Raw genomic sequence first — 24,286 nt, 5'->3', positions numbered from 1 at the left:
AAGGGAGAAGATTGGAGGATAGCACACAGAAGAATAGAAAGGATCTAAACTTTGTTAGAGACACAAGTCTGGTGGAAAGAATTATCTCTGAGAACTGGAAGTCAAGTTTTCCGATTTTGTTTCTGCACATCTTGCTATCCAGGGAATCTGAGGAATTTGGTGTTAATCAAGCACTTTGGGAAATATGGTGCCTTTTAAATTTTTTTTTTAATTTTTAAATAGAGTTGGGGGTCTTGCTGTGTTGGCCAGGCTGGTCTTGAACTCCTGGCCTCAAGTGATTCTCCCATCTTGGCCTCTCAAAGTGCTGGGATTACAGATGTGAGCTACCGAGGCTGGCCACGCCTCTTTTCATTAGTAGCTAATAGTTATGAGTGTTGACCTTGTACCTTGCACTTATTCAAACACTTGGCATGGGTTATATCATTTAATTCACATCCCAGGTCTAAGAGTTAGGTTTTATCACTATCTCAGTTTTGCTTATGTGGAAATCGAGGCACAGATGCTGCAGTGGTCTGAATGTTTGTGTCTTCCCCACCCCAAAGTTATATATTGAAACCTAATCACTAATGTGACAATGTTAAGAGGTGGGGGCTTCTAGATGATTCAGTCATGAAAGTATAGCTCTCATGAATGAGATTAGTGCCCATATAAAAGAGACCTGGAGAGCTAGCTAGCCCCTTCCACCATGTGAGGACACTGCAAGAAGATGCCATCTATGAAACAGGAAAGAAGCCCTCACTAGACACTGAATCTGCCTTGATCTTGGACTTCCCAGCTTTCAGAACTGTTAGAAATAAATTCCAGTTGTTTATCACTTACCCAGCTTGTGGTATTTCATTATACCAGGCCAAGCTGACCAAGACAGATGCTAAGTAATTCACCCAAGGTTGCACCAATCAAATGACTGTAGCTATCACTATTTGCTGCCACTCATCTCCCATTATTTTTCTTGTTAGCAGAACCCCAGCAGTTTCAGTCCCAGGGAATGAATGATAACATACCTAAACCCAACTTGGCTCTCCCATTCTCCTTGATTAACATTTTCCCAGCCTCCCTTGTAGATGACCATGTGACCCAGCTCTGACCAGTGAGATATAAGAAGTCTGCTGGAGTACTTCTGGGAAAGCTCTTCCTCCCTGATAAGAGGAAACCATATTTTCTGCTTGTTCTCTTCTTTCTTGGTATTTGGGATGATGATATGAAGATGTGGTACTTGAGGGTTGTGGCAGTCACATTGCAACCATGAGATAGTAACAAGCCCAAGGAAGAGCATCATGTTGAAGGTGGCAGAATGGAAAGTGGAGTGTTGTGGGCTTTAAGGACATTGTTAGACTGATGTAATAAACTTGGTTTAACCTCCCTGCACACATCTTACTATGTGAAAGAATCAAATGTCGGTTGGGCGCAGTGGCCCACACCTATAATCCCAACGCTTTGGGAAGCTGAAGCCGGTGGATCACCTAAGGTCAGAAGTTCAAGACTAGCCTGGTTAACATGGTGAAACCCTGTCGCTACTAAATATACAAACATTAGCCTGGTGTGGTGGCTGGTGCCTGTAATCCCAGCTACTTGGGAGGCTGAGGCAGGAGAATCGCTTGAACCCGGGAGGCAGGGGTTGCAGTGAGTGGAGATCGCGCCATTGCGCTCCAGCCTGGGCAACAAGAGCAAACCTTCGTCTCAAAAAAAAAATTAAAACACAGAAAGAAAGAAGGAATCAGATGTCACTATTGCTGTTGGAAATTTGTCAGATTTGGCCAAAATTGCAGCTGCATGTATATCAATTAATATGGAAACAGAAGCAGATTTTGGAAACAGGAAACCTGTCTTCATTTTAGGTTGATAGGCTGCTATTTAGTGCTGCACAATTCATTTCCTCCAGCACCTTCCGCCCACAACCTTGACTACATAGACAATTGTTACTCTTAACTGAGGAACAGAGGCAAAATGTAGCAAATTGTAAGAAAATAGGCACTGATGAGATTTTAATTTCCTAAACTATTACTTATTCTACTTTACTATCTAACCAGAACAATATTGATACATATTGCAAGTAAACTTTAGATCATACCTCAAAGATTCTTTTCAAAGGCCCCAGATTCTATGTCTCTGCGTGGTTCTCACACAACCACTCACTCATGACCTTTGTGCCTCTACCCAGGATTCCAGTTTGTGCTAGCTAAAACTGTTTCACCCCATCCCCTAACACACACCTCTCTGATTAATCTTCGTATTTCCAGCATCTAGTACAGTGTCTAGTATATATTAACAACTTCATAAATGAAATTAAAGTTGTTTGATACCCCCTGTATTGAATAGCTATTTAAGTCATTAGCTTTTAGGAATTACTAGGACATATTAATATTTTTCTGGTTTTGAGAAATGAGTTTTTAAAATTAATTATTTACAATTTAAAGAAATGCAAATTGCTGAAGAGAGAAAGTTTGATAAGTTACTGATAAAGAGCAAGTGTTCAACAAATAAACTGAATTGAGCAGAATGGTCTTTTAAAAAGCTATGTGTTCTAGGCAAATGTAAACTGGTTAAAGTAAAATAAGGCATTTCACTACATTGTTCTTTGGGCATGAAGAACTTAATAAGCTTTAAAAATATGTCTGATTGCCAGGCGTGGTGGCCCATGCCTGTAATTCCACCACTTTGGGAGGCAGAGGCGGGCAAAATTCAAGACCAGCCTGCCAATATGGTGAAACATTGTCTCTATTAAAAAATACAAAAATTAGGTGGGCATGGTGGTGCGTGCCTGTAATCCCAGCCACTGGGGAGCCTGAGGTGGGAAAACTGCTTGAACCCGGGGACCGGAGGTTGTAGTGAGCTGAGATCGTGCCACTGCACTCCAGTCTGTGTGATAAACTGAGACTCTGCCTCAAAAAAAATACATGTCTGATAACAGTCAGGGGCAATTAACATGGGAAGTACAAAATGCTGTTATTGAGTGCTTCATTTTGTCATAAAGTTCATGATACCTGGGTCAGATAAGGGCTTCTGAGTAGGGTAAGTTGAATTTATAGAAAAGTGTCATTCCCTGACATCATTGTTAAATCTAATTCAATTTAATGCAAAAATGCTTTCCCCTTGAAAGCTGCTATTTAAACCCAAAGACTCTCATTGCAATATAGAGCCGAGTGATAACTGCAGTGTGAGTTGCCTCTGAATGAATTAGATTGGAGGTAGACACAAAGAACCGAGGAAAAGAAGTGGTAAGCTAATGTTAAGGTGCCTGTTTTTCTCAACTCTGATTTCACTTTCAGGAAAAATTTGAGAAATTTAAGGGTGAAAACGTCATTGTTCTTTTCAAACTCTTTGTGGCTTAAGGTATTAAAAAGCACTAAAAGCAAATGTTCACAATTTCCATTTAGTAGGCCCTTCAAAATCACGGGAAAAGGAATAATAAAAATAATTGCTACACAAATAATAACACTTTGTTTGTTTAACCTGACTTTTCCATTTTCTCTAATTGTAGATATATTAAACATTTTCTTATACTTCCTCTATTGCAATTATTTTAGATGGACTTTATTCCTAGCATAATGAGAAATTATAATGAATTCTGTAAACTCATTAGTAGTATATTTATGAGGAATCATAATAGTTTCTGAATTCAACAATAACCTAAATGCAAATTTTATGTTTATTGCAATATGGTCATAATTTACAAAGTAGTGAACTAATAAAACCAAAATGTAGAGTATTAGAAATCCCTGTAACTTGCATTGCCCAGAACTATTTCAGCAATAATCAACATCAAATCTTTATTTTGTTATAGTGTTGTCATCTCCTGACCTGGAATGCAGTCTTGGAAAAACATATGTATATCATCTATACTATATATAGTATATCATATATATCTATATATATTATTCTAATGGTTAATATATATCATCTGTATATCAATCAAACATGAAAGTATTATAATTAATATTTTTTATTAATATATAGATGATATATATTAACCATTAGAATTAGATGCTATATATTAACTTAAAAAAGATGACTAGGAGGGTCCTACAAGATTAAACAAAATAAAAATAAAGAACAAAAAACAATATCTGATCTTTTCCTTTATGCACTAAGCATACTTATAAAAATATGTTCAGTATCATCTTCCCCAATTAGGCTATAATTTCCATGAAGGTAGAGATTGTGTTTGATTTACTGCTGAATCCCCAGCATCTAGTATAGCATCTAGCAGAAACTGAGTGAATATAGTTGCAAGAAATGAACTACACACAAGGGGCTTTGGTTTATCCAGTGGTTACCTACCAGCAGATCTCAAAGCTTCCTTTTTATAGTTGCAGGATGGTGGCTGTGTCAGTTACCTCCCTTTCATCTCTTATCTTTTTCAGTTTGCAGAGTTTTCCAGTAGAAATAAATATGGTGCTGGGAAAATGAAAGGTTTTTTTTTTTCCCTGTCAGATAGGATAAAGAACCCTATGGGTTGAGTTGAATGTGAACTGATTCAAGAATATGTCCTGGCTGGGCTCCATGGCCCACGCCTGTAGTCCCAGCACTTTGGGAAGCCAAGACGGGAGGAATGCTTAAGCCCAGGCTTCCAGACCAGCCTGAGCAACATAGACTCCGTGTCTACAAAAAATAAATAAATAAATAAATAAATACAAATTAACCAGGTGTGGTGGCGCATGCTTGTAGTTCCAGCTACTCAGGGAGCTGAGGTGGGAGTATTGCTTGAGCCCTAAAGGTAAAGGTTGTAGTGAGCCGTGATCGCACCACTGCACTCCAAACTGAGCAACACAGCAAGATCCTGTCTCTATTAAAAATATATATATATACACACACACATATATACATATATACATATATAATACACGCCCCCCGCCCCACACACACACAATTTGCTTCCTTCCCTTAATCATAAATGTTGAAAGTTCCATTTCATTCAGGGACTGGTTAGTATAGTTCCTGTTAATTAAGATTTTATTTGATCAAGAATAGACAGAATTGGCCTGATGAAGCAACATAAAGCAGTAGATAAATTCTCTTTTTATGAAATTCAAGCTGCGTTATTTGACTTTATTGCTGCTTCATTTCACGAATATTCTTTTTATCTTAATTATGGCATCTAAACTTCAATAACACCAAAAAGATTTTGTTAAGTACTTTAATTGAACATGGCACTGTATAAAGAGGCTTATTCAAAACCAGATCCTTGTTATTTAGAAAGTTAAAATCACACACATGAAACAAATATTTATAGGGTTTATATGCTTTGTGCAAATGCAGGCCCTTCCCTGATTTATTTCACAGGATTAATAATACCTAACATTTATTGAGTCTTAACTATGTGCCAGGCATGGTGTCAAAAAGCACTGTACATACATCATCTCTATTAAGCCCTGCAACAACTAGGAAAGTAAGGAAGATGAGGTATTGGCAAGTTAAACCAGGTGTCATATAGTGTCATGTAGCTGTGACATTTATCCAGGTAAGGCTCCCCATTCCTTAATCCCTCTGACCTACCGCTTCCCTTAACCTCCTCTCCCACAAATCTGTCACCCACTAACAGCCAAAGGTGCTGACTCAGCTTTGATGGAGTAACCACTTGGAATAGGAAAGTGATTGTGACAAGCATGGTGTGGGTACTGTAAAGTCCCTTAAAAAGTTAAATCTTTGGGAAGCCAAGTAATATTAGTTTAAGATCTGTTAAGAACGGGGCAGCCCTAACACAATAAAATTATCAGTCAGATTTAATTCCATTCTAAATTTAAAATCTGGGCCAGGTGTGCTGGCTAACACCTGCAATCCTAGCACTTTGGGAGGCTGAGGCAGGAGAACCGCTTGAGGCCAGGAGTTCAAGAGCAGCCTTGGCAACATAGCAACACTCTGTTTCTAAATAAGTAAATAAATAAAAATAAAATCAGGACAGTTGAGACTTCAAACTGTTTAAAAACAACTCTTTAATCTGTAGATAAGCCTTAATGAAGGATATTTATGTTCCCTGACTCCCTCTATAGCTTCTGCCCTTTCTCCCTCTACCAACAAACTTCCAAAGAGGAGAAATGAAGGATGTATCATTGCCTCTACTACCTCATCAGGTTTCAGTCCTCAAGACACTGCAGTCTGGCTTATTCTGTCTCCACCCCTCTACTGGACGTGCTCTCACAATGGTCAGTAATGATAATAAACTATTACCATAATAACTACTAATGCTTTTTTGTGGATTTATTAGGTGCCACTGGGCTCAGTGCTTTACACTGGAGAGAAACTTGGAGGACCTTAGGGCTGTGCTTGTAGATAGTGAGTTTAGTGAGCAAACCTGAGCTTAGTGGGCTCGGTTTTTAAAAACCAAGCCAACATTAAAAAATCAGAATACTTCAGACAAAAACCTAAATGAGAGGTGCTGTTCAGCTTGCTACAGTCTTCATGGTGCCCACCCTTTGCACGAAATGAATATATGTGCACTTGGATCTTCCTCACCTCTCTAATCAACGTCACCTGCCTGACTCCTAAAAAAACATGACTTACTACCCATGCTTTACATGGGTATTCTGGTCAGGATTTAATAATTGCTAGAAAATAGACCCACTTAAACTAGCTCAAGATAAAGGATGAAACATCAGCTCATGGGAGGGAGCCATGGAAGACTTGGATTCATGAACACTGAGACTGGAAGCAACACAGCTGTCAGCCTCCTTTTAGTGTCTCAGCTGCTCACTACATAGTGACTCCACTCCCCCAGGCCACAGACTGGCTTCCTCTATTTACTCATTTCAATCCCCTCATTGCCTCAACTTGCTTAAAACCGGTCATCCCAACTCTATCCCAGCCTCATACCATCCCTCTTTATTCTATTGCTAACTGCCTTAGTCTTTAAATTTTCTAACTATAAATTCCTAAAAGAGGAATTTGAAGGACCGCCATGTATTTTCAAACCTGGTCACATATGTTGTAAATTACTTTCAAGCTGCAATAGGTCATACTGTGGGAAGTATGCAAATGTGGTCCAAATATTCTAAATATCTGTGACCAGGTAGCCTGAGAGTTTCCTTTAGATGGGCTGTGGGTTGACAGGCACTATACAGCATAACTTTAAAAATATCCTAAGGGTAATTGTCATTAGAATATTGATTGATAGCCATTATTTATACTCATTTTACAGAAAAGAAACTTGAGGCTTATGGAGGTGATGAAATTTGACCAAGAAAAGTCTCTATTTTCAATATAATCTTTCTTGACTTTTAAGCTAACATTCTTAGATAGTCTCTACATATTGAAACTTAAAATTCTTCTCTTGGTTTCTGTGACAGTATACTCTTTCAGTTTTGTACTATTCTGATTGCTCCTCTGCTATTTTTAATTCCTTGTTCTTCTTCTAATTTTTAAATGTAGGAGATCTCCAAGGGACTCTTCATGACTCCTTCTTGTCTCTTTCTGTATCTTCTCCTTAGGCAAAATAATAGGCTTCTGTAGATTTAGATACATTCAGACATCATGATTTCTTAACCTGGGGTTCTTGGATCTCCCTTCACCCCCTGCCTAAAGGGACTTTATAGAATTTTGGGGGTTCATGGACTTGAAGGAGAAAAAAATCACATCTTTATCTTTTCACTAAACTCTAACAGAAATTTACCAATTCCTTCAATTATGAATGTAGTTAATAAGCCACTGTAATAGCAGCAACACTGACTTTGTCACCGACAGAAATCACAGGCATTTTCGTATTTTCCAACTATTGCAAGTATCTCAAAATTTTATCTTTTCCCATTACTACTTCAAAATCACGATGGCCATTTGATCCAGCACTTGATCCTGATATTTAATATATTAATAAAGAAGCATACATATTATCATAACAAAATTTTAATATTTTGATAATTGTTTTGCAATATAGTTTCTGTAATCTTATATCAAATTTTACATATTTAGAACTTTTTTTTGAGAAAGCGCCATAGATTTCATCAGACTACAAAGGGTCCTTGGCACTCCTCTTACTCTCACACAAAAAAATGGTCAAGAACCCCTACTTTAAAACATTCTAGCTATATGGTCTATCAGGACTTGTAAAGGGGATAAAGTCCTAGGCAACACAGGAGCCACTTCCTTCAAGCCTAATGACCTGCTCAATTTTCTGAGTCTTATCTTTCAGTTTCGGCTACCCGTTTTATCTGTAGACCTTATTTGTCAAATTGGCATCTAATACTCCCTGTGGTCTGATAACCTGGTGCTGATCTGGGACCTCTACCTTATATCTCAGATTGCATTTTGCTCTCAGTTACTCTTCCACTTTGTTTACTAACTCTGGGTCTCAACTCTATACTGGCTTTGCTGTTTTCCTGGATTGCTAACACATTTTCTCCTGCATATAAGGTCTAAAGGTGAACCTTTCATTCAGGGTGGAAAAAATAGAGGATTCTTCTTGAAATATAGTTCTGAGTATATCCTTCTATTTCTCAGAATGCATTTGTACACAGAATCCTTATGAACCTCTCAGGGCACTTTTGGTTCCATAAAACAAAACTCATTTCCTATCAGTTAAGCAAGATGAGGAACTTACAGATACAGAGATATTACACAGCCCTCAAGAGCAGGGATATATGAACAGGTTTAACAGGATCAGAGATTGGCAAACTTTTTCTGTAAAGGCCAGATGTAAATGTATTAGGCTTTGTGGGCCATAGGACCTCTGTCAGCCTACCATAGACAATATCAGGAGGAATGTGTTTCAGTAAAACTTTATTTACAAAACAGGCAGCCAAGTGCATTTGACATGCAGGTCATAGTTTGAGGACCCTTAGATTATTGTTAGGACTCTTTCTAAATCTCAGAGCTATTATATCCAACTCTGTTACAATTTTCTATTGTTCTCTTCCTACTGACCAGCTTCTTCAGCTTTTCTGATTCTCATGTTGGAAGCTCTGAGCTTCTATGTCACAAATTCAAGCTCGTTTTCCCAGTCCCAATTCTGAATCTTTAGGGTAAAAGTGTTGCCTGGTCTTGCTTGGCTCATGTGCTCACTCCTAGATCAATAAGCTGTGGTCAGGCGTTTAGGTCCTGCTGTATGTACAGGGCTTTTGGGACCCTTACAACCTCTAGGATCAGATGCCAGAAAATCCCAAGGAGCTGAACAGATAAATCAGTGAAAGTCCTTTGTTGGTATTCATTCAAACCTACTTTTTCAGCATTGTTCTCTACTAGTCCCTTCATATTTCTTTCTGAAGCAAAACCAACTCCTTGCTGTTCCCACACACTGAATATTCTCACCCTGCATCTTCCCTATCTGCAGACAGAAATTCTACTCATCTTTAAAGTAACTTCTATAATGGATACCTTTTTCCTTTACATCCATACAACACTGTATTGGTACAGTGTGTCTTGTTCTGTCACTATTTCTGTATTTGTATTTTTTTTTTTTTCCTGGACAGCAGGTGCTTTGCTGACTGAGAAAATGACTTGTTCAACTTTTTATCCACTCTTGTACCTTTCAGAGTAGGCTCTGGGTTCCAATTAGTTAAATTTAACTATATCTTCATAGCTGAATAGTTCCAAACTGAAGAAAATGCTGACTTTTATAAAGATTTGTTTTTTTTTTTTTTTTTTTTTTTTGAGACAGAGCCTTGCCCCGTTGCCCAGGCTGGAGTGCAGTGGAGTGATCTTGACTCACTGCAACCTCTGTCTCCCGAGTTCAAGTGATTCTCCTGCCTCAGCCTCCTGAGTAGCTGAGATTACAGGCACATGCTACCATGCTCTGCTAATTTTTTGTATCTTTAGTAGAGACGAGGTTTCACCATGTTGGCCAGGCTGTTCTCAAACTCCTGACCTCAGGTGATTTGCCCGCTTCGGCCTCCCAAAGAGCTGTAATTGCAGGCATGAGCCACCGTGCCTGGCCTAAAGACTTGCATTTATATAGGAAATATAGTATCTACTTTTAAGAAAATTATTTTCTATTTTATAAACATTTATTTCCACATTTATGGTAGCAAAATTAAAGTACATTTGCTGAGAGATACTAAAGACAGCAAAATTTCTATTTAAAATTTTAAACACGAATAAGAAAGTCCCATTAGGATCGTTTCTTCTGTTATTGAAGGAAATTTAAAAAAGATTCCTACTACAGAAATGGCTTAAGATAAGTAAAAGGAAAGGTTATAAACTTGAAATATTCATAATTGTGAATTTAGAGCACTAATTTCATAATTTAGTGCTGTAAAAAGTACTTCACAATGATTGCTCTTTGTGCAAGAAATTTATCAAAGAGCCAGAAGCCTCATCATCTAATTTCTTACTTTTACTTAATTAACATTGTTCCCAGATCTCTGCTAAACTCCCGTGCTGAAAGGAAAAAAGTAAATACAGTACAGCAGGGAAAACTGGTTCCTTTCAACAAAACTCTGAGAGAGGCTTGAGCTTTTGTCAAACAGAAAGCATTTGCTAAAAAACTATTCCTAAACATTAGCAACTATATAAAAGCTTTTTATTTAATAGCATCCTCCTGGGAAACTGCGCTGGAATGTGCAGCGGTTCTGAAAAAGGCACAGATTTGGCTGAAGTATAAATATTAGGTGCACAGAAGCGAAGCCATTGTGTAGGGTAGGGGTGGGGCAAGTGGGGTCCTGATTTCCAGTGTTGATAGAAGGATTCCAATTTCTTTTGGAATTTATTTTTTCCTACTACAATTACAGTTTTGCTAAGAAAAATAAAATATCGGCTGTGCTCCTATCTCGGTTTCTAATTTTCAGTGTCTACAGACAAGAGCAGACCTCTCATTTACCCAAAAGAATCACCTTTCTGCAATCTCCAGAGCTGCTGGAAAAACAAGCGAGCCAAAGCCACCGCCCGCACCTCGCGAGCACCCGGCTCGCCGATCCCCCCTGCTTCAAGTCGCTAGGGCTTGCCAGGTAAGCCAGCAGCAGCTGAGGCGGTGTGTGACCGCTGCACGATCGTGGCTGTTGGCATTTCTGGGTGTGGATGCTCCAAACCAATAAACCACAATACAGATCCCAAGCTTGGACTTTGAACCAAGCCCTTTTGCCTAGTTTGCTTTTTCCTCGTCAAGCCAGGATTCTTGCCAACTCAGCTCACAGCTTCTCCCCGGCTCGTGGCTCCCCTCCAGCCACCTGCGCGTGTTCGGGATCGATGCGCTGTCAGGAGGGGGCTGGCGAAGCTCAGTCCACCAGCAGCTCCAGGGAGAGACGCAAACTACAACTCCCATCACGCCCCGCAGCCGGCTCCCTCCCTCCGCTCTCTCCTTCCCCTTCAGCCTGCGGCCGGGCGGCGCTGGGCTTTTATCTGCACACCCGGGGAGAGGGAGCCAGCCGGATCCCAGCGAACTTCCCCGACGGCAGCGCTTTACCTGGCGTCGGCGGCGGCTGAGCCGGGTTCATCTCTGTGTCCGCGCCAGCCCGGAGCCGGGGCCAAGTGTTCTGTTCTGGGCGCACTGAGAGGATGGTCATCCGCGTGTTCATCGCCTCCTCCTCAGGCTTCGTGGCGGTGAGCGCGGTGGGGGCGGGCAGGGGTTGGGGTCGCGGGGCGCGGGTTCTGCGGGAGGCGCGCAGCGCTCGTCACTGCGCGTCCTGGAGCTCAGCGCGTCTGCCCGCGGGAGTCCGCGCGCGGCAGGTGATCCATCACACTCCGACAACAATGAAAAGGGCGGGGAGGAAAGGTGGATAGGGGACCCCGGCCTCACCCAAATGCCCACCCTGTGTGGCCTGAGAGGCAAACAACGCGACCTGAAAATGGAGTCCGAGGGAAGCCCCCAGCTCCTGTTGTGTGGCGTGGAAATTTGGGGACCGGGTTGTTCAAGAGCTTCGGGGGTGCCCCTTCCCCTCGTTTACTTCTTCCGTATTTGGGACCTTCAGGCTGGTTATGTTTTGCACGGGTACCTTTTCGGCTGCTTTGGTTTGTTAACATAGGTCCTGAATGAAACAAGTTTAAGTTGGAATTGCTCTTCGTCCTCCCTTCCCCGCCAGCAAGTGCATTTCTTTAGTTTTATACCTGCGCAAAGAGAATGGTAAACCAGGTTTGTCCTGTTGTGCCGGGGTGGTTTGCTTTCACTGTCATTTTTTTTTCTTAGGGTTCCATAAATATTTTTACATCTTTATGTAAATGTGTGTGTATGCACACTTTTTTTTCCATGTGTAATGCTATGGTAAATTTTATCCTGGGGATGGATGAATTGTGATTTTTAAATTTAATTATTTTTAGTTATTCTCTTTGGTGGATGTTCTTGATTTTAAAAAAAAAAAAAAAAAGGAAGGAAAGTTAAATAGGTGGAGATGTCAGACTTTAAGGAAAAATTCGGTAGTGTATTTGACAGCCCACTAAGGCACATAGCACATGTGTTTTACATGATTATTGAGACTTCTTTTCCTTAACCAAGAGTTGAACTATAGATTTTCGAGCCTCCTTGGTGACATATATAATCAAGTAACATCAAAAAGTGCATTATAGATTGCTTAAAGTTTGGTCTGGCCAATTGCCTGCCCAGTAGCTTAGTCATATTGTCTCAAAATTTATTAAGTGGGTGGAATGGAGGATAGAATAAAATACTGTTTGAAAATCTTTGTAAACCACTGAAGTTTTTTATTTAAAAAGAAACCAACACGATCATACCCCCATTTGCACTAGAAACAATAGATGGGAAATTCCAGCTTATCCTTATGTGCGGGCATGTTGGGGTCTTCAGACTTCCGACAGTTTCTGACGTTTCTAGCTATTTGGGTTGCTTAGTCATCCCTGCCTTTTGTAGATTTCCCCTATGAAGCTACACTTGATGTGTTTGCAAACTGGTACTGTTTCAAGGGTAGATGTATTCAAATGCACTCCTTACTAAGAGTGCTACAAAGCTCTTGGTTTCACCACCGACTTGCATGGTTCAATAATTTTCCCTGTAGCATTATATTAATTACGGAAGGGATAATTTTTATCATCCCTTCCATAAGAGATAAAGCCTAGACTACGTTGAGCAAGTCAGACAAAGTCGAGGTAATGACTTGGCTTATTCTATTAGTACGTAGTATACTGAGATACTTTGGGAACTCCACGTCCTTGTTTTTTCAGTGCCATTAGCAAATGTTTATTGCCTGCCTGCTGTGTGCCTTTTTAACTTTTAAATGTAATGTTTTGTGTTTTGCACATGGAGCTAAAATTAAGAGACTTAAGTTTTAGTGTGGGCCCTGAAGTTTTAGTGTGTAAGCATGGGTAAGGTGCCTCATATTTACCTGAGTTTCTCTTCTGTAAAATGAAGGATTTTTATGAATAACTCAGAATTGCACTCTAGCTTTAAAGTATTTTGACTTCGCCAGGTGAGTAAATGTGGATGAATTCTTATAACAGCTTCTTTTGCTTGAACAATATACTTATCTATTAGTCTCAAAGTGAATTTCTTTCCTTGGGCATTTTACTGTGAAGGCTTAGATCCCCCAGTGCCGTACCTCATAGCATGTGTTCTGACATGTTTCGTTTGAGCTAGAAGACATACTCAGTTACCACATGCTTACAGACCAGAAACACTAATTACCTATATTAATGTTGGTGCTGTTTGAAGACCCAGTCTTTTCAGGTTTTAGAAAATCCTTGTTTGTTGAGTCTCCTCAGTTATATCTTTTATCAATACACAGTTATTCATTAAGTCTCCCCAATTGTAGTTTTATCTCTCATATCAGTACACGGTTCATCTGTAATATCCATACTTTTAGTGATGTTAAGGCTATGTTCATATGCAAGAATAATTATTTCTAAGAACTAATGAGGATGTTTAGATCAATTCTTGGGCCGGTGAGGCTAATGGGGCCAGTAGCATTAAGCTATATTAAGCTTTGGTGGCATAGCCATGATATGTTCCCTCCAGCAGTGTTGGGTTGACTGTTGGTAGTGTTTCATTTGGTACCCAACTGTGAACAGCAAGTGCATGGGAGAACAAATAATTTGATTCTCGAGTCAGTTTGGTTTTAGCTGAAGTTTATTAAACCCCAAGGAAGAAATGTGACCAGAATTAGACTTAGCCAAGTAAGTCCCAGGGATTTCCAAAAAGATGCTCCACTTCAATCATTAATAGATTTAAACAATCTATTTAGAGAAAATCATCCTATCTTATTCCTATCCCTCTAGGCTCTCTAGCTTCAACAGTTGGAATAGCTAACACCAAAAGATATTCCTATTTTGTCTTCCTTGGCTCCAGGTGGAGTCAGCTTTTACTAGGAAACAAAAGCAATGCCACATTATTATGCTACGGTTACCTGAAAATCTGATTACTTACTCAACTGACCAGGTTGCTGTTTATTCACATTGTATTGTAGGGACATTGTTTTTCTCAGTTCTAAGAAAATAATATATTCATAGACATGTCATTTTACAATTTAATTTCTTCTGGATGTATTCCTGAAAGGGGAAGTCTTAGTAACTTTGTCTAGGAAACATGTTAATATGACTTTTTACTTTAAAAACATTGAAATCAGTCAATTATTTCATTTATTTATTCAACAAGTATTTTCTAAGAGTCTTCTGTTTGCCCAGCTCTGTCCTTGGTCTTCTGGGAAGCCAGAGAATAGAAGGTGTGATCTGTGTCTCCAAGGAGTTTACAGGTGGGACATAAGTTAGGAAAGGTAGTAAAGTATAACCTAAGGACACATGCTTCTTGCAGGAACGTTCTCACCAGAGATCGAGGTAATATAGGAGGCAGTGAGATGCAACACAGGATGTCAGATAAAGAAGAAATGTGTCAGAAATCATAAAATATGCATGTGGAAGCCTTAGGCAGTTGGCAGGGAGAGGAATTGAGTTAGATTTGGAGCCTGGGAGAAAGTTCTTGAGCCCACCTTGCTCAAGCTGGAAAGGGGGAGCTTTGGGTAGGACAGGGTAGACTCCTGAAAGAAGACTGAAAGAAGCCCATGATGACAAACTCCGTAGTGCTTAGCATCTCACAGATGTCTTCAGTTTCTGCAGCTTGTCTGCTGCCTAGAGCCTTTTGTTTCTCAGGGAACATGGAGCTGCCTGGCAGTGGGGGAGACCTGGTTGTGTGATTTCAGAAGAATCTTTACCTTCCTACTTGCCTTGACTAACATTTATCAAAAAGTGAATAAAGTCTTTTACTCCTCATTAAAGTTCCTAGGCTCTGTTAGAGTTCGAGGGAAACCTAAAGATATCTCTAGTGAAGCCCAACTACCTAATTTTATAGAAAAGGAAATTTAGGTGTAGAGATTAAGTGACTTTCCTGGAGGCCATTTATGTCCAGTCAGTGCAGAGCTGAGATTTCATAGAAAACCAGATTCCTGATGCCTGAATGCATTCATTCATGTATTGAATGATTCATGTACTCATCAGATAATCACTGAAAATTTACTTACCCAGGCTCTGTATTAGGTGATGTTAGGTGCTAGGTGTATGTGGTGGTCAGAACAGACGTGGACTCTGCCCTTATGGCATAAATCAGTGCTGTCTGTCTCCATTCCGTTTGGAGACTTGGGATGCACACTGTTTAATCAAGGAGAGTGAAGGACTGATGCTGGCTTGGGAGATGTTTCCATGGGGCAGGGTGAATGAGCTAGACGTCAGTATATCCCAGGATGTTGGATAGTCACCATCACACTAGGAGCAAAAAGATGCAAAGGAATTGGAAGCAAAGTTGGAAAACATAGATAGAACTTTAAAGTGAGGGTGGGTATGGAAGGGGAACACATGGAAACTATGCTCAGAGTTGTCTTGCTATTTACAACTGTAAAAAATGTATACCTCCCTCTTTGGGTGATTTATAACTATTTTATACGCACAATTACCAGGTAAGGTGTTACATCCCCGTGAATGTATTCAGTGAGTCTTCCCTGTGTAAGAGCACCTCAGAAAAGAGTTCTAAGGCAGTTAAAGTCAGGACGTGATCATGTAGAATGGACTGGGTGTTTATATCTAAGTTACTCCAGTACCAGATGGAGCTAATGAGAGTATACCTGGGCATTTTAGGATTTTTAGTTCATTGGATTCTCACTGACACATGGCAGGGTAATTACTAATATTTATTCCCATTTTCCAGATGAAGAGACTGAAGTGAACTGAGCTTATTGAGATCATATGATCAACTCAGTAGGTGGAGGGACCCTTAATCAAACCCTGGTGGGCAAGTGGCTTTAGAGATGCTAGACCAGAAGTTCTCCCTGTGGGCTCTGTAGCATCCTGGGGGAATGAGAGTATCAGGGGTGCTTGACATCCTGCAGCGTGTGCAACAGGTCTACAAGGAGAACTGCCCCAAAATGCCAGTGGTACTCACTGAACAGAAACAGGGCTGAAGGACATTGGGAGAGGAGGTTGTGGAGTGAGATTAGGGAAGAGTTGGGAGCATACACATGATAAGAAGCAGGAGTAAGTTGGGGGCCCAAGGAGAGGATGTGGTTGTGATGGAAGGTAAGGGTGAGAAAGTTTATATATTAGTTCTCTAGGGCTGTCATTAACACAATACCAAAAACTGGGGTGCTTAAATAACAGAAATTTGTCTCAACATTCTGGAAGCTGGAAGCCTGAGATCAGGGAATTGGTGGGATTGCTTCCTTCTGAGGGCTGTGAGGGAGAGTCTTTTCCATGTCTTTTGCCTAGTTTCTGGTGGTTTGCTGGCAATCTTTGGCATTCCTTGGCTTGTAGATGTATTACCCTCATCTCTGCCTTCACATTCATGTGGCGTTCTTCCTTTGTGCATCTACCTTTGTGCTCAAATGTTCTGTTTTTATAAGGACACAGTCATACTGAGTAGAGCCTACCCTAATGATGTCATCTTAACTTGATTATCTGCAAGCATCCTATTTCCAAATAAGGTCACATTCATAGGTACTGGGGGTTAGGACTTCAGTATCTTTTGGGGGAGACACAACTAAACCCATAATAGCATGCAACATGAGGGTTGAAAGAAAAAGACTAATTGTTGGCGTTTTTCTCGTTTAATTGAAATGACTGAGCCACATTTCTTGACACTTAAAGCAGCAGATATTGAAGTATATGGAACTCTAGTCTATGTATGAGGTCTTTTGCTAGAAAATGGGATTTATTAATATTCCAAGTGAAGATCTAATCTCAGTTATTCTAGTACATTTTAGTATTTCCCAAATTTGATGTGCTTTTAATCCATTCTACAGTAACATTTAAACTTATAATCAAGGGTATAGACTCCTTTATGAAATTAGGAGCTGTTTACCCATTTGTATTTGGACACTTTAAATAAGGATTTCAGTCTGTTTGAAGAAACTAAATGTTTTTTAGCCAAGATAAAATAATTTATTTAAAAATCAAAATGTGGCCAGGTGTGGTGGCTCATGCCTATAATCCTAGCACTTTGGGAGGCTGAGGAGGGCTGATCATGAGGTCAGGAGTTTGAGATGAGCTTGGCCTACATAGTGAAACCCCGTCCCTACTAAAAATACAAAAAATTAGGCTGCCATGGTGGCAGGTGCCTGTAATTCCAGCTACTTGGGAGGCGGAGGTGGGAGAATCACTTAAACTCTGGAGGTGGAGATTGCAGTGAGCTGCGATCACGCCATTGCACTCCAGGCTGGTCAACAAGAGTGAAACTCCGTCTCAAAAAAAAGAAAAAGAAAAAGAAAAGAAAATCAAAATATATTTCACTTACAATTAAGAAGAAAATAAATAGAGATTATTAAGAACTATATCTTTGAGGGCAGAGAGATTGGTGGTGTTTTATTTTCCTGAAATTCTCATTGATCCAGTTATTCAAAGAAAAACATATATGATAACATTTTAAAATTATATGCTATTAGAAGGAAACATTATGATAAGGTTTAGATTCTGGAATGACACCTCAAATTCTGCAAATATTCTTTTACCCATTATAAGTAGCATACAAACTTTTTATTAAGAAAATAGAAGAATTAGAAGTTTTTTTAGTTGACACATAATTATACATATTTATGGGGTATCTAGTGATATTTTTGTATATGTAATTTATAGTGGTCAAATCAGGGTAAATGGCTCATCAGTCCCCTTAAATATATTTTTGTGTGTGTTGGGAACATTCAAAATCTTTCCTAGCTATCTGGAAATATCTTACAATGCTTTAGAATGCTAGAACTTACTTCTCCTATCTAGTTGAAAACATTTATTTATCTTTCTGTCCCTGGCTTATTTCACTTAATGTACTGTCCTTGGTTGCATTCATGTTGCTATAAGTGACAGGATTTTATTCATTTTATGGCTGAATAATATTCCATTGTCTCTTTGTACCATATTATCTATTTGTCTGTTCAACACTTAGACTGATTCCATGTCTTAGCTATTGTGAATAGTGCTGTAGTAAATATGGGAGTGCAGATACCTTTTTGAAATACTGATTTCCTCCTTTGGATAAATTCCCAGTAGTGGGATTGCTGGACCAAATGGTAGTTCCATTTGTAGTTTTTTGAGAAACTTCCATACTGTTCACTATAAATGCTGTACTAATATACTGCTTCCCGCCAGCAGTACATGAGTTCCCCTTTCTCTGCAACTTTGCCAGCATTTGTTATTTTTTGTCTTTTTGATAATGGTATTTCTAACTGGGGTGAGATGAAATCTCATTATGGTTTTGATTTGCATTTTCCTGATGATTACTGATGTTAAGAATGTTTTCATCTATTTGTTGGCCATTTGTATGTCTTCTTTTGAGAGCTGTCTATTTAGATCACTTGCCCAATTTTAATTGGATTATTTATTTTGTTGCTGTTGTTTGGGTTCCTTGTATATTCTGAATATTAATCCCCTGTTGACACATAGTTTGCACCTTTTCTCCCATTCTGTAGGTTGTCTTTTCACGTCATTGATTGTTGAGGAAACTAAATTTTGACATATATTTATAATATGAAGAACAAGGTGGTTTGCATATTGCAGAAAGACTCATGTAAGATGGTGTGAGTCTTGTTTTTTTTCTGTTTTTCAATTTTTTAAATCAAAAATTGAAAAGGAAAAGAACTATTGGTGAAAAACTAAGCAGACAGCAGGAAGCAGTGTGAGATATTAAGTAAACAGTATTTCTTCCTTAGTTATTTTTCATCTTTGATTTGTAAAAAATTCTTAAATGAATTGTTTTTTTCTATCAAATTAGAAATGGGTGACAGAATAGAAAAAAAATCCAGATTCATAGTGAATGTTTCTATTTTCTAAAGTAGAAATTAGCATGACTTACTGATGATTATATATGAAAGTTTAAAATACTTTGTTTTGGGCCAGGTGCAGTGGCTAACACCTGTAATCTTTGTGCTTTGGGAGGCTGAGGCAGGCAGATCTCTTGAACTCAGGAGTTCGAGACCAGCCTGGGCAACATGGCAAGACCCCAACTCCACAAAAAATATAAAAATTAGCAGGGCATGGTGACATGTGCCTGTAGTCCCAGTTACTTGGGGGGCTGAGGCAGCCAGGAGCGCTTGAACCTCGGGAGGTCGAGTCTGCAGTGAGATTGGCCACTGTACTCCAGCCTGAGTGACAAAGTGAGACCCTGTTTCAAACAAACAAACAAACAGTACCCCAAAACTATCACCACCAACAATGAAAATATTTTATTTTGAAATGCATATTTTTAAAATGGAGTCTAGAAATTATTATTTCATCTGCTAAACATCAGTTTTTAAAAAAATCACCCTCCAAGCTCTAAAGTCAGGAGATCCTTTTAGGCTTCAGGAGTTTTTTTTTTTTTTTTTTTCAGCAAGAATTGCTTTAAATAGGTATTATTTTAGCTGCAGAATTAGTTAGAAATATAAGTTCCTATTTAAGCCACATTTCTGTATTCATTTTTTTCTGTGATTAATTTTATTTTATACTGTTTATCCATGATGAAAAAAAAGATGTTAGTCTTAAAAATTTAGTGAAATTTTTTTTTCTTTCTTGAAATGGCAAATTCTTGTCAACTTTTGTGGGGACTGTTCTACTTCAGTTTATATGCAGTTGTCGTTTGAGGGTCCTCCTTCTAGTTTTAGCTTAAGAACAACAGGTCAGTGAGCCTTTCTGTTTAGTGTTATTAGACAGTGATGAGTGTGTGCCATTGCTTAGTTTTTGGGAGGGCAATGGGGTGCTGGGAGGAGTAGGGCAGGAGGGGAGGAGCTGGAGATTGGAAGCCTGTGCTAGCTAGAAACTGCACAGCCCAGTTGAAAGAAGTGCAGTTTCTCTTCTATCTCCCTCTCTTAATAGGCTTATCTGACTTTAGCTGTCAGCACTGGCTAGTTTCTCAGGAACTGGATTGTGGTAATTTAAAGGGTTAGTATTGTTATCTCTTTTATATTTGATTTTTTTTTTTCCTAACTCTGAAAAAGAAATAAAGCTCGGAAAAGCGCTTAATTGAATGTTTCCCTTCTGGCTCATGAGAGCTTTGCGGTGGGATGGAAAGCTGAACTCAGGTGCCAGCATGCAGGTGTATGGGGCCCCACCTGCCTACAGACTTAGACACTTAAGCTGACACAGCCTCTGGGACAATTTGGGAACAATTTTGTTGGTCACCTTTGTTGCTATTAACAGCTTATTCCCAAGGGCATCTAACTCTTTTGAGCTGGCTCAGTATTTGCCCGAACTCCAAGGATTTGTTTCCTGGACTGACCCCTGAAGTGGAAGGACAGAGTGAGGTGTCCAGCAGGGTGTGTCTGCTTTTTTATGGGATCTTGGTGGGCCCTCTGGCAGCATTGCTTCTCAGCTTCCAAAGCAGACAGGGAACGCTGGGTGCGACTGAGGGCAGGAGGTTCTAACTACTTCAGGATGTGTTTTCCATTTTCTACTGGGTCGTGGCCCAAATCTGAAATGGATTTTTGTCATCTTCAGTCTAGTGGCTTTGAGAGTGGAGGAGTGAGAGTAAGACACACAATTAGGTGACTTGATTGACTGGTCAGTTCAGTGCTATTTGGTAAATGCAAATATAGTTTAAGTCAGCAGCTGTTGCTACATACCAGTCTAATATTAAAAACAAAACAAAAAACCCAAACCAACAACAAGCATAGCTTTTGAGTTAGCTTGTTTCTCTTCTGCATGTTGCACAAGGCGTGGGAGTGTGGTCTTCTTCATTCACAACATTCCCATGTGTATTAAAGCTCAGTGGTTCTCTCTCTTGCTCTGTGTGTGTGTGTGTGTGTGTGTGTGTGTGTGTGTGTGGTTTGTTTTAAATCACAGTCTCTTGCTTATCTATCACTGGTTTTCTTTTAATAATTATGTTCATTGGTGCAGTTTCTTCAAATGGGAATCGGCCACCTTTATAAGCCTGGGCCCTCAATTGATGGGAGTTTAGATTTCACCGTTCTTTTATGATAAACAAACTGCTTACTAAGCAAAATAAATATTTGGGTTGAGTATGCACTGATTTCTTTAATTCTGGAGTCAGTTTACATTCAGCCCATGCACCTACCTCTGTCTTGGCTATGGAAATCTATCATTAGAGAGCAGTGTTATGGTTAAGGCAGGGGTGGAGTCCAAATCTTAGCTCTGCCACTCATGAAAGGCATAACCTTAGACAAGTAGCCTCAGCCTCTTCATTTGTAAAAATGGGATAGGAATGGTATCCTATGCATAGAAAAACTCTTATGAGCTTTCAATGAATGAATGATTCTGCATTAGGCATTTAGCCGAGTGGCATGACGTGGTGAGAACTCAGTGCATGTTACCTATTTTTCCTATATCATCATCTTCAGTAAGAGTAGTAATAACAGTATAACGGTTAAAAAAAAAAATCATGATGACAATGAACTGTGTAAGCTCTTTAACAATTCAAAAATTATATACAGTACATACTACTTACTGAGCTGAGAATGCATACAGATAAAATTTTAGGAGCAATTTTAGTAAATTTAAGTGTAAAGCATTTTCGACTTAAACTTATAAGAACATTTTAATTTTCACAGGCCATTCCCCAAATATACCATTCAGTTAGAGTTCTGTAATGTTTAGATGTTTTATAAGTACATGGAATGTTGTACATGAGTCATCCAGATCATATTTTCACTACCTAAATGGTGCTTACTACTATGCACTTGGTCATTATTCTTTGTTATACCTAACAGTCAGCCCTTAGTATCTGTGGGTTTCATATCTGTGGATTCACCCACCTTTGGATCAAAAATACTCAGGAAAAAAGTGGACAGTTGCATCTCTACTGAACATATACAGACCTTTTCTGGTCTTCGTTCCCTAAATAATATAGTATTAAAACTATATAGCATTTACATTGTATTAGATATTATAAATAATCTACAGATGATTTAAATTATATGGAAATTTTTACATAGGTTATATGCAAATACTAAACAACTTGATACAAAGGACTGGAGCATCTGAGGATTTTACTATCTAAGAGACACCAAATATACTGTGCATGTCTTTTTTAGAGCCCTGGCTTGATTTAAGGACTGCTAAATGGCATATAGATTTCATCGCAAATGACAGCTCTGACTGATGGATAATGGCTGCCTGGAGAGCTGGGAGAGGGCTTTTGGAGCCTTGACTGGGATCAGCAGGAAAACAGTGTGATTGATTGTTGATGCCTGCTCTGTCACCAGAGGGAGGATCAGGGCCTATGCCACATATTTGCCATCCCTGCCTTAGACTTCGTGTATTTGGACTCTGCCTTTCAGTTTCTTGTAACTGATATAGAATATGTTGAATCTGTGAGTAACAGGGCATAGGAATATGAAACACCAAGTTGAATTGATGGATATTCTCTGCAAACATGTCTGTCACCCCAAATTTGGTGAGGGTCGGGGGTGGTAAAGGGCCAGGATTTCTGTGTTTAATGAAGATGAATGGTATTTCCCAGGATCTTGACTGTGAATTTGAACACTGAATTTTTAATGCCTGTGAAACATAAGTTGGGCACTTTCAGATCTGGCAAATGGGCAGGTGGATGATGGTAAAAGCAGTAAGGGGGCTTTGTAGAAAAATGTGGGAGACAGGAGAAGGAAAAAGACGCTTGGAAGAGATGTGCTGAGCCTTGGAACACTGAAAGGGCAGGTGAACAATTACTATTTACCTGTGTCCAGCAATGTGGTACAATTTTTACTTTGTGTTATTTCATCCTTACTATCGCCCTCTAAACTATGATTTCTTATATGCATTTTACAGATGAGAGTGTTGAGGCACAGGGTGATTAAGTAGCATGTCCAGGATTATTAAGCTCAGTGGTAAAACCTAGATTCAAACCCTTTTCTTCTGGTTTTGTGCCTGGTACTTTTTATATTGCCACACATTGCCCACCAGAAGAGCCCCTGACCAGAGACTGGTGAGAACCTGGATTGTGCTATTGCAGCAAGTGAATAACAGTGTTTGAACTCAAGCTAACAGTGTTTGAGCCCAAGCTATAATAAAGAGAGGGGATGGTGCAGGACTCCTAAGGAGTGATTCCAGGGGACCCCACTCAGCTGCTGAGCTGATAATTGTAGGTACGATGTCCTTAGAGCATGTGAAAGCAATGGCTTTGTTTCTTCATAGACTGACGAAAGCTAAAAGGACTATGATTTAAAATTGAAAGCTAATATTTCATAATAATTACAATGAGTACCGTTCACGTGTGCAGGCAATACTAAGGGACTGTGTTTGTTATTTGTATTCCTTAAAGTAACTCGGTATAGTAGCCGTTCATATTTACCCTGACCTCTCTCAGAAGAGTAAGAAATCCGAACTTTAAACAGCTTGCCTTGTCATAGAATCCAGAAGATTCAGATAGCCAGATCTGTACCATCTTCTTCCTATAGGCCATGTCTCAGAGGAAGACTTCAGAGGTTAAAGGAAATGAGGCTAGGCAGTGCTCCGAAGAGACTGTTTAATGTTTTGTTGGATGCCCTGAAACTAAATGTATGATTTCCTTCAAATATGGTTCTCTTGCTGTGTGTGATAAAGTTGAGTAAAACTGACTTGATGTGTTGAACTGGAGTGGGCAGGACTGGATGGGAGGGAAATAGGTAATATGGGGAAAGAAAGGTTGACCAGGATGGCTGTAACCCAGAGATGGTCATAGGCAGAGATATGTAATATATTGGGGCCTTTTGGGCAACAGATCCATGGGGACAAATGGTTGAGGTGGAGGTGTGTGCCCTCATCTTTCACATCTTGAACCCTAGATTCCTAGGAGAAATGTTCTCCGTGGGCTGATTATTCCCTGTTTTACGCTCTGCACAAGTGTTCTTGTGACTGGAAAGAGTTTATCAATGTATCGCACCCTGCTGTGGGAATTCAGTGCAAGAGAGGGAGTAGAAAGTGGGAGGTCAGAGTTGGGCTGTTGGTGGAAGGGAGGGAATTGAGGGTCTGGAGGAGTGTAGACAGCCTCCATCTGTAAAGGGAAAGATGCAGTCAACACACACGGGTAGGGAGGAGGCCTGCAGGA

The 24,286-nt window shown here is 39.6% G+C and overlaps 1 protein-coding gene across 1 annotated transcript in view; it reads left to right on the top strand.

Annotated features, from left to right (window-relative positions):
• The window catches only part of SH3BGRL2 (SH3 domain binding glutamate rich protein like 2), a 287,777-nt gene that overhangs the window by 212,678 nt on the left and 50,813 nt on the right, over positions 1 to 24,286 (top strand). The window contains exon 1 of the mRNA XM_012471793.2: positions 11,288 to 11,460. Within this exon, the coding sequence (XP_012327216.1) occupies positions 11,416 to 11,460 (45 nt within the window). The 5' untranslated portion in view covers positions 11,288 to 11,415. Of the gene's footprint in view, positions 11,461 to 24,286 lie in introns of the transcript that reaches the window.

The sequence above is a fragment of the Aotus nancymaae genome, unplaced genomic scaffold (assembly GCF_030222135.1).
Source record: "Aotus nancymaae isolate 86718 unplaced genomic scaffold, 86718_ANA_hifiasm-v0.15.2.pri h1tg000040l, whole genome shotgun sequence".
NCBI classification, from domain to species: domain Eukaryota; kingdom Metazoa; phylum Chordata; class Mammalia; order Primates; family Aotidae; genus Aotus; species Aotus nancymaae.
The sequence above is the reverse complement of the archived record's forward strand: the minus strand, read 5'-3'. Positions and strand labels throughout refer to the sequence as shown.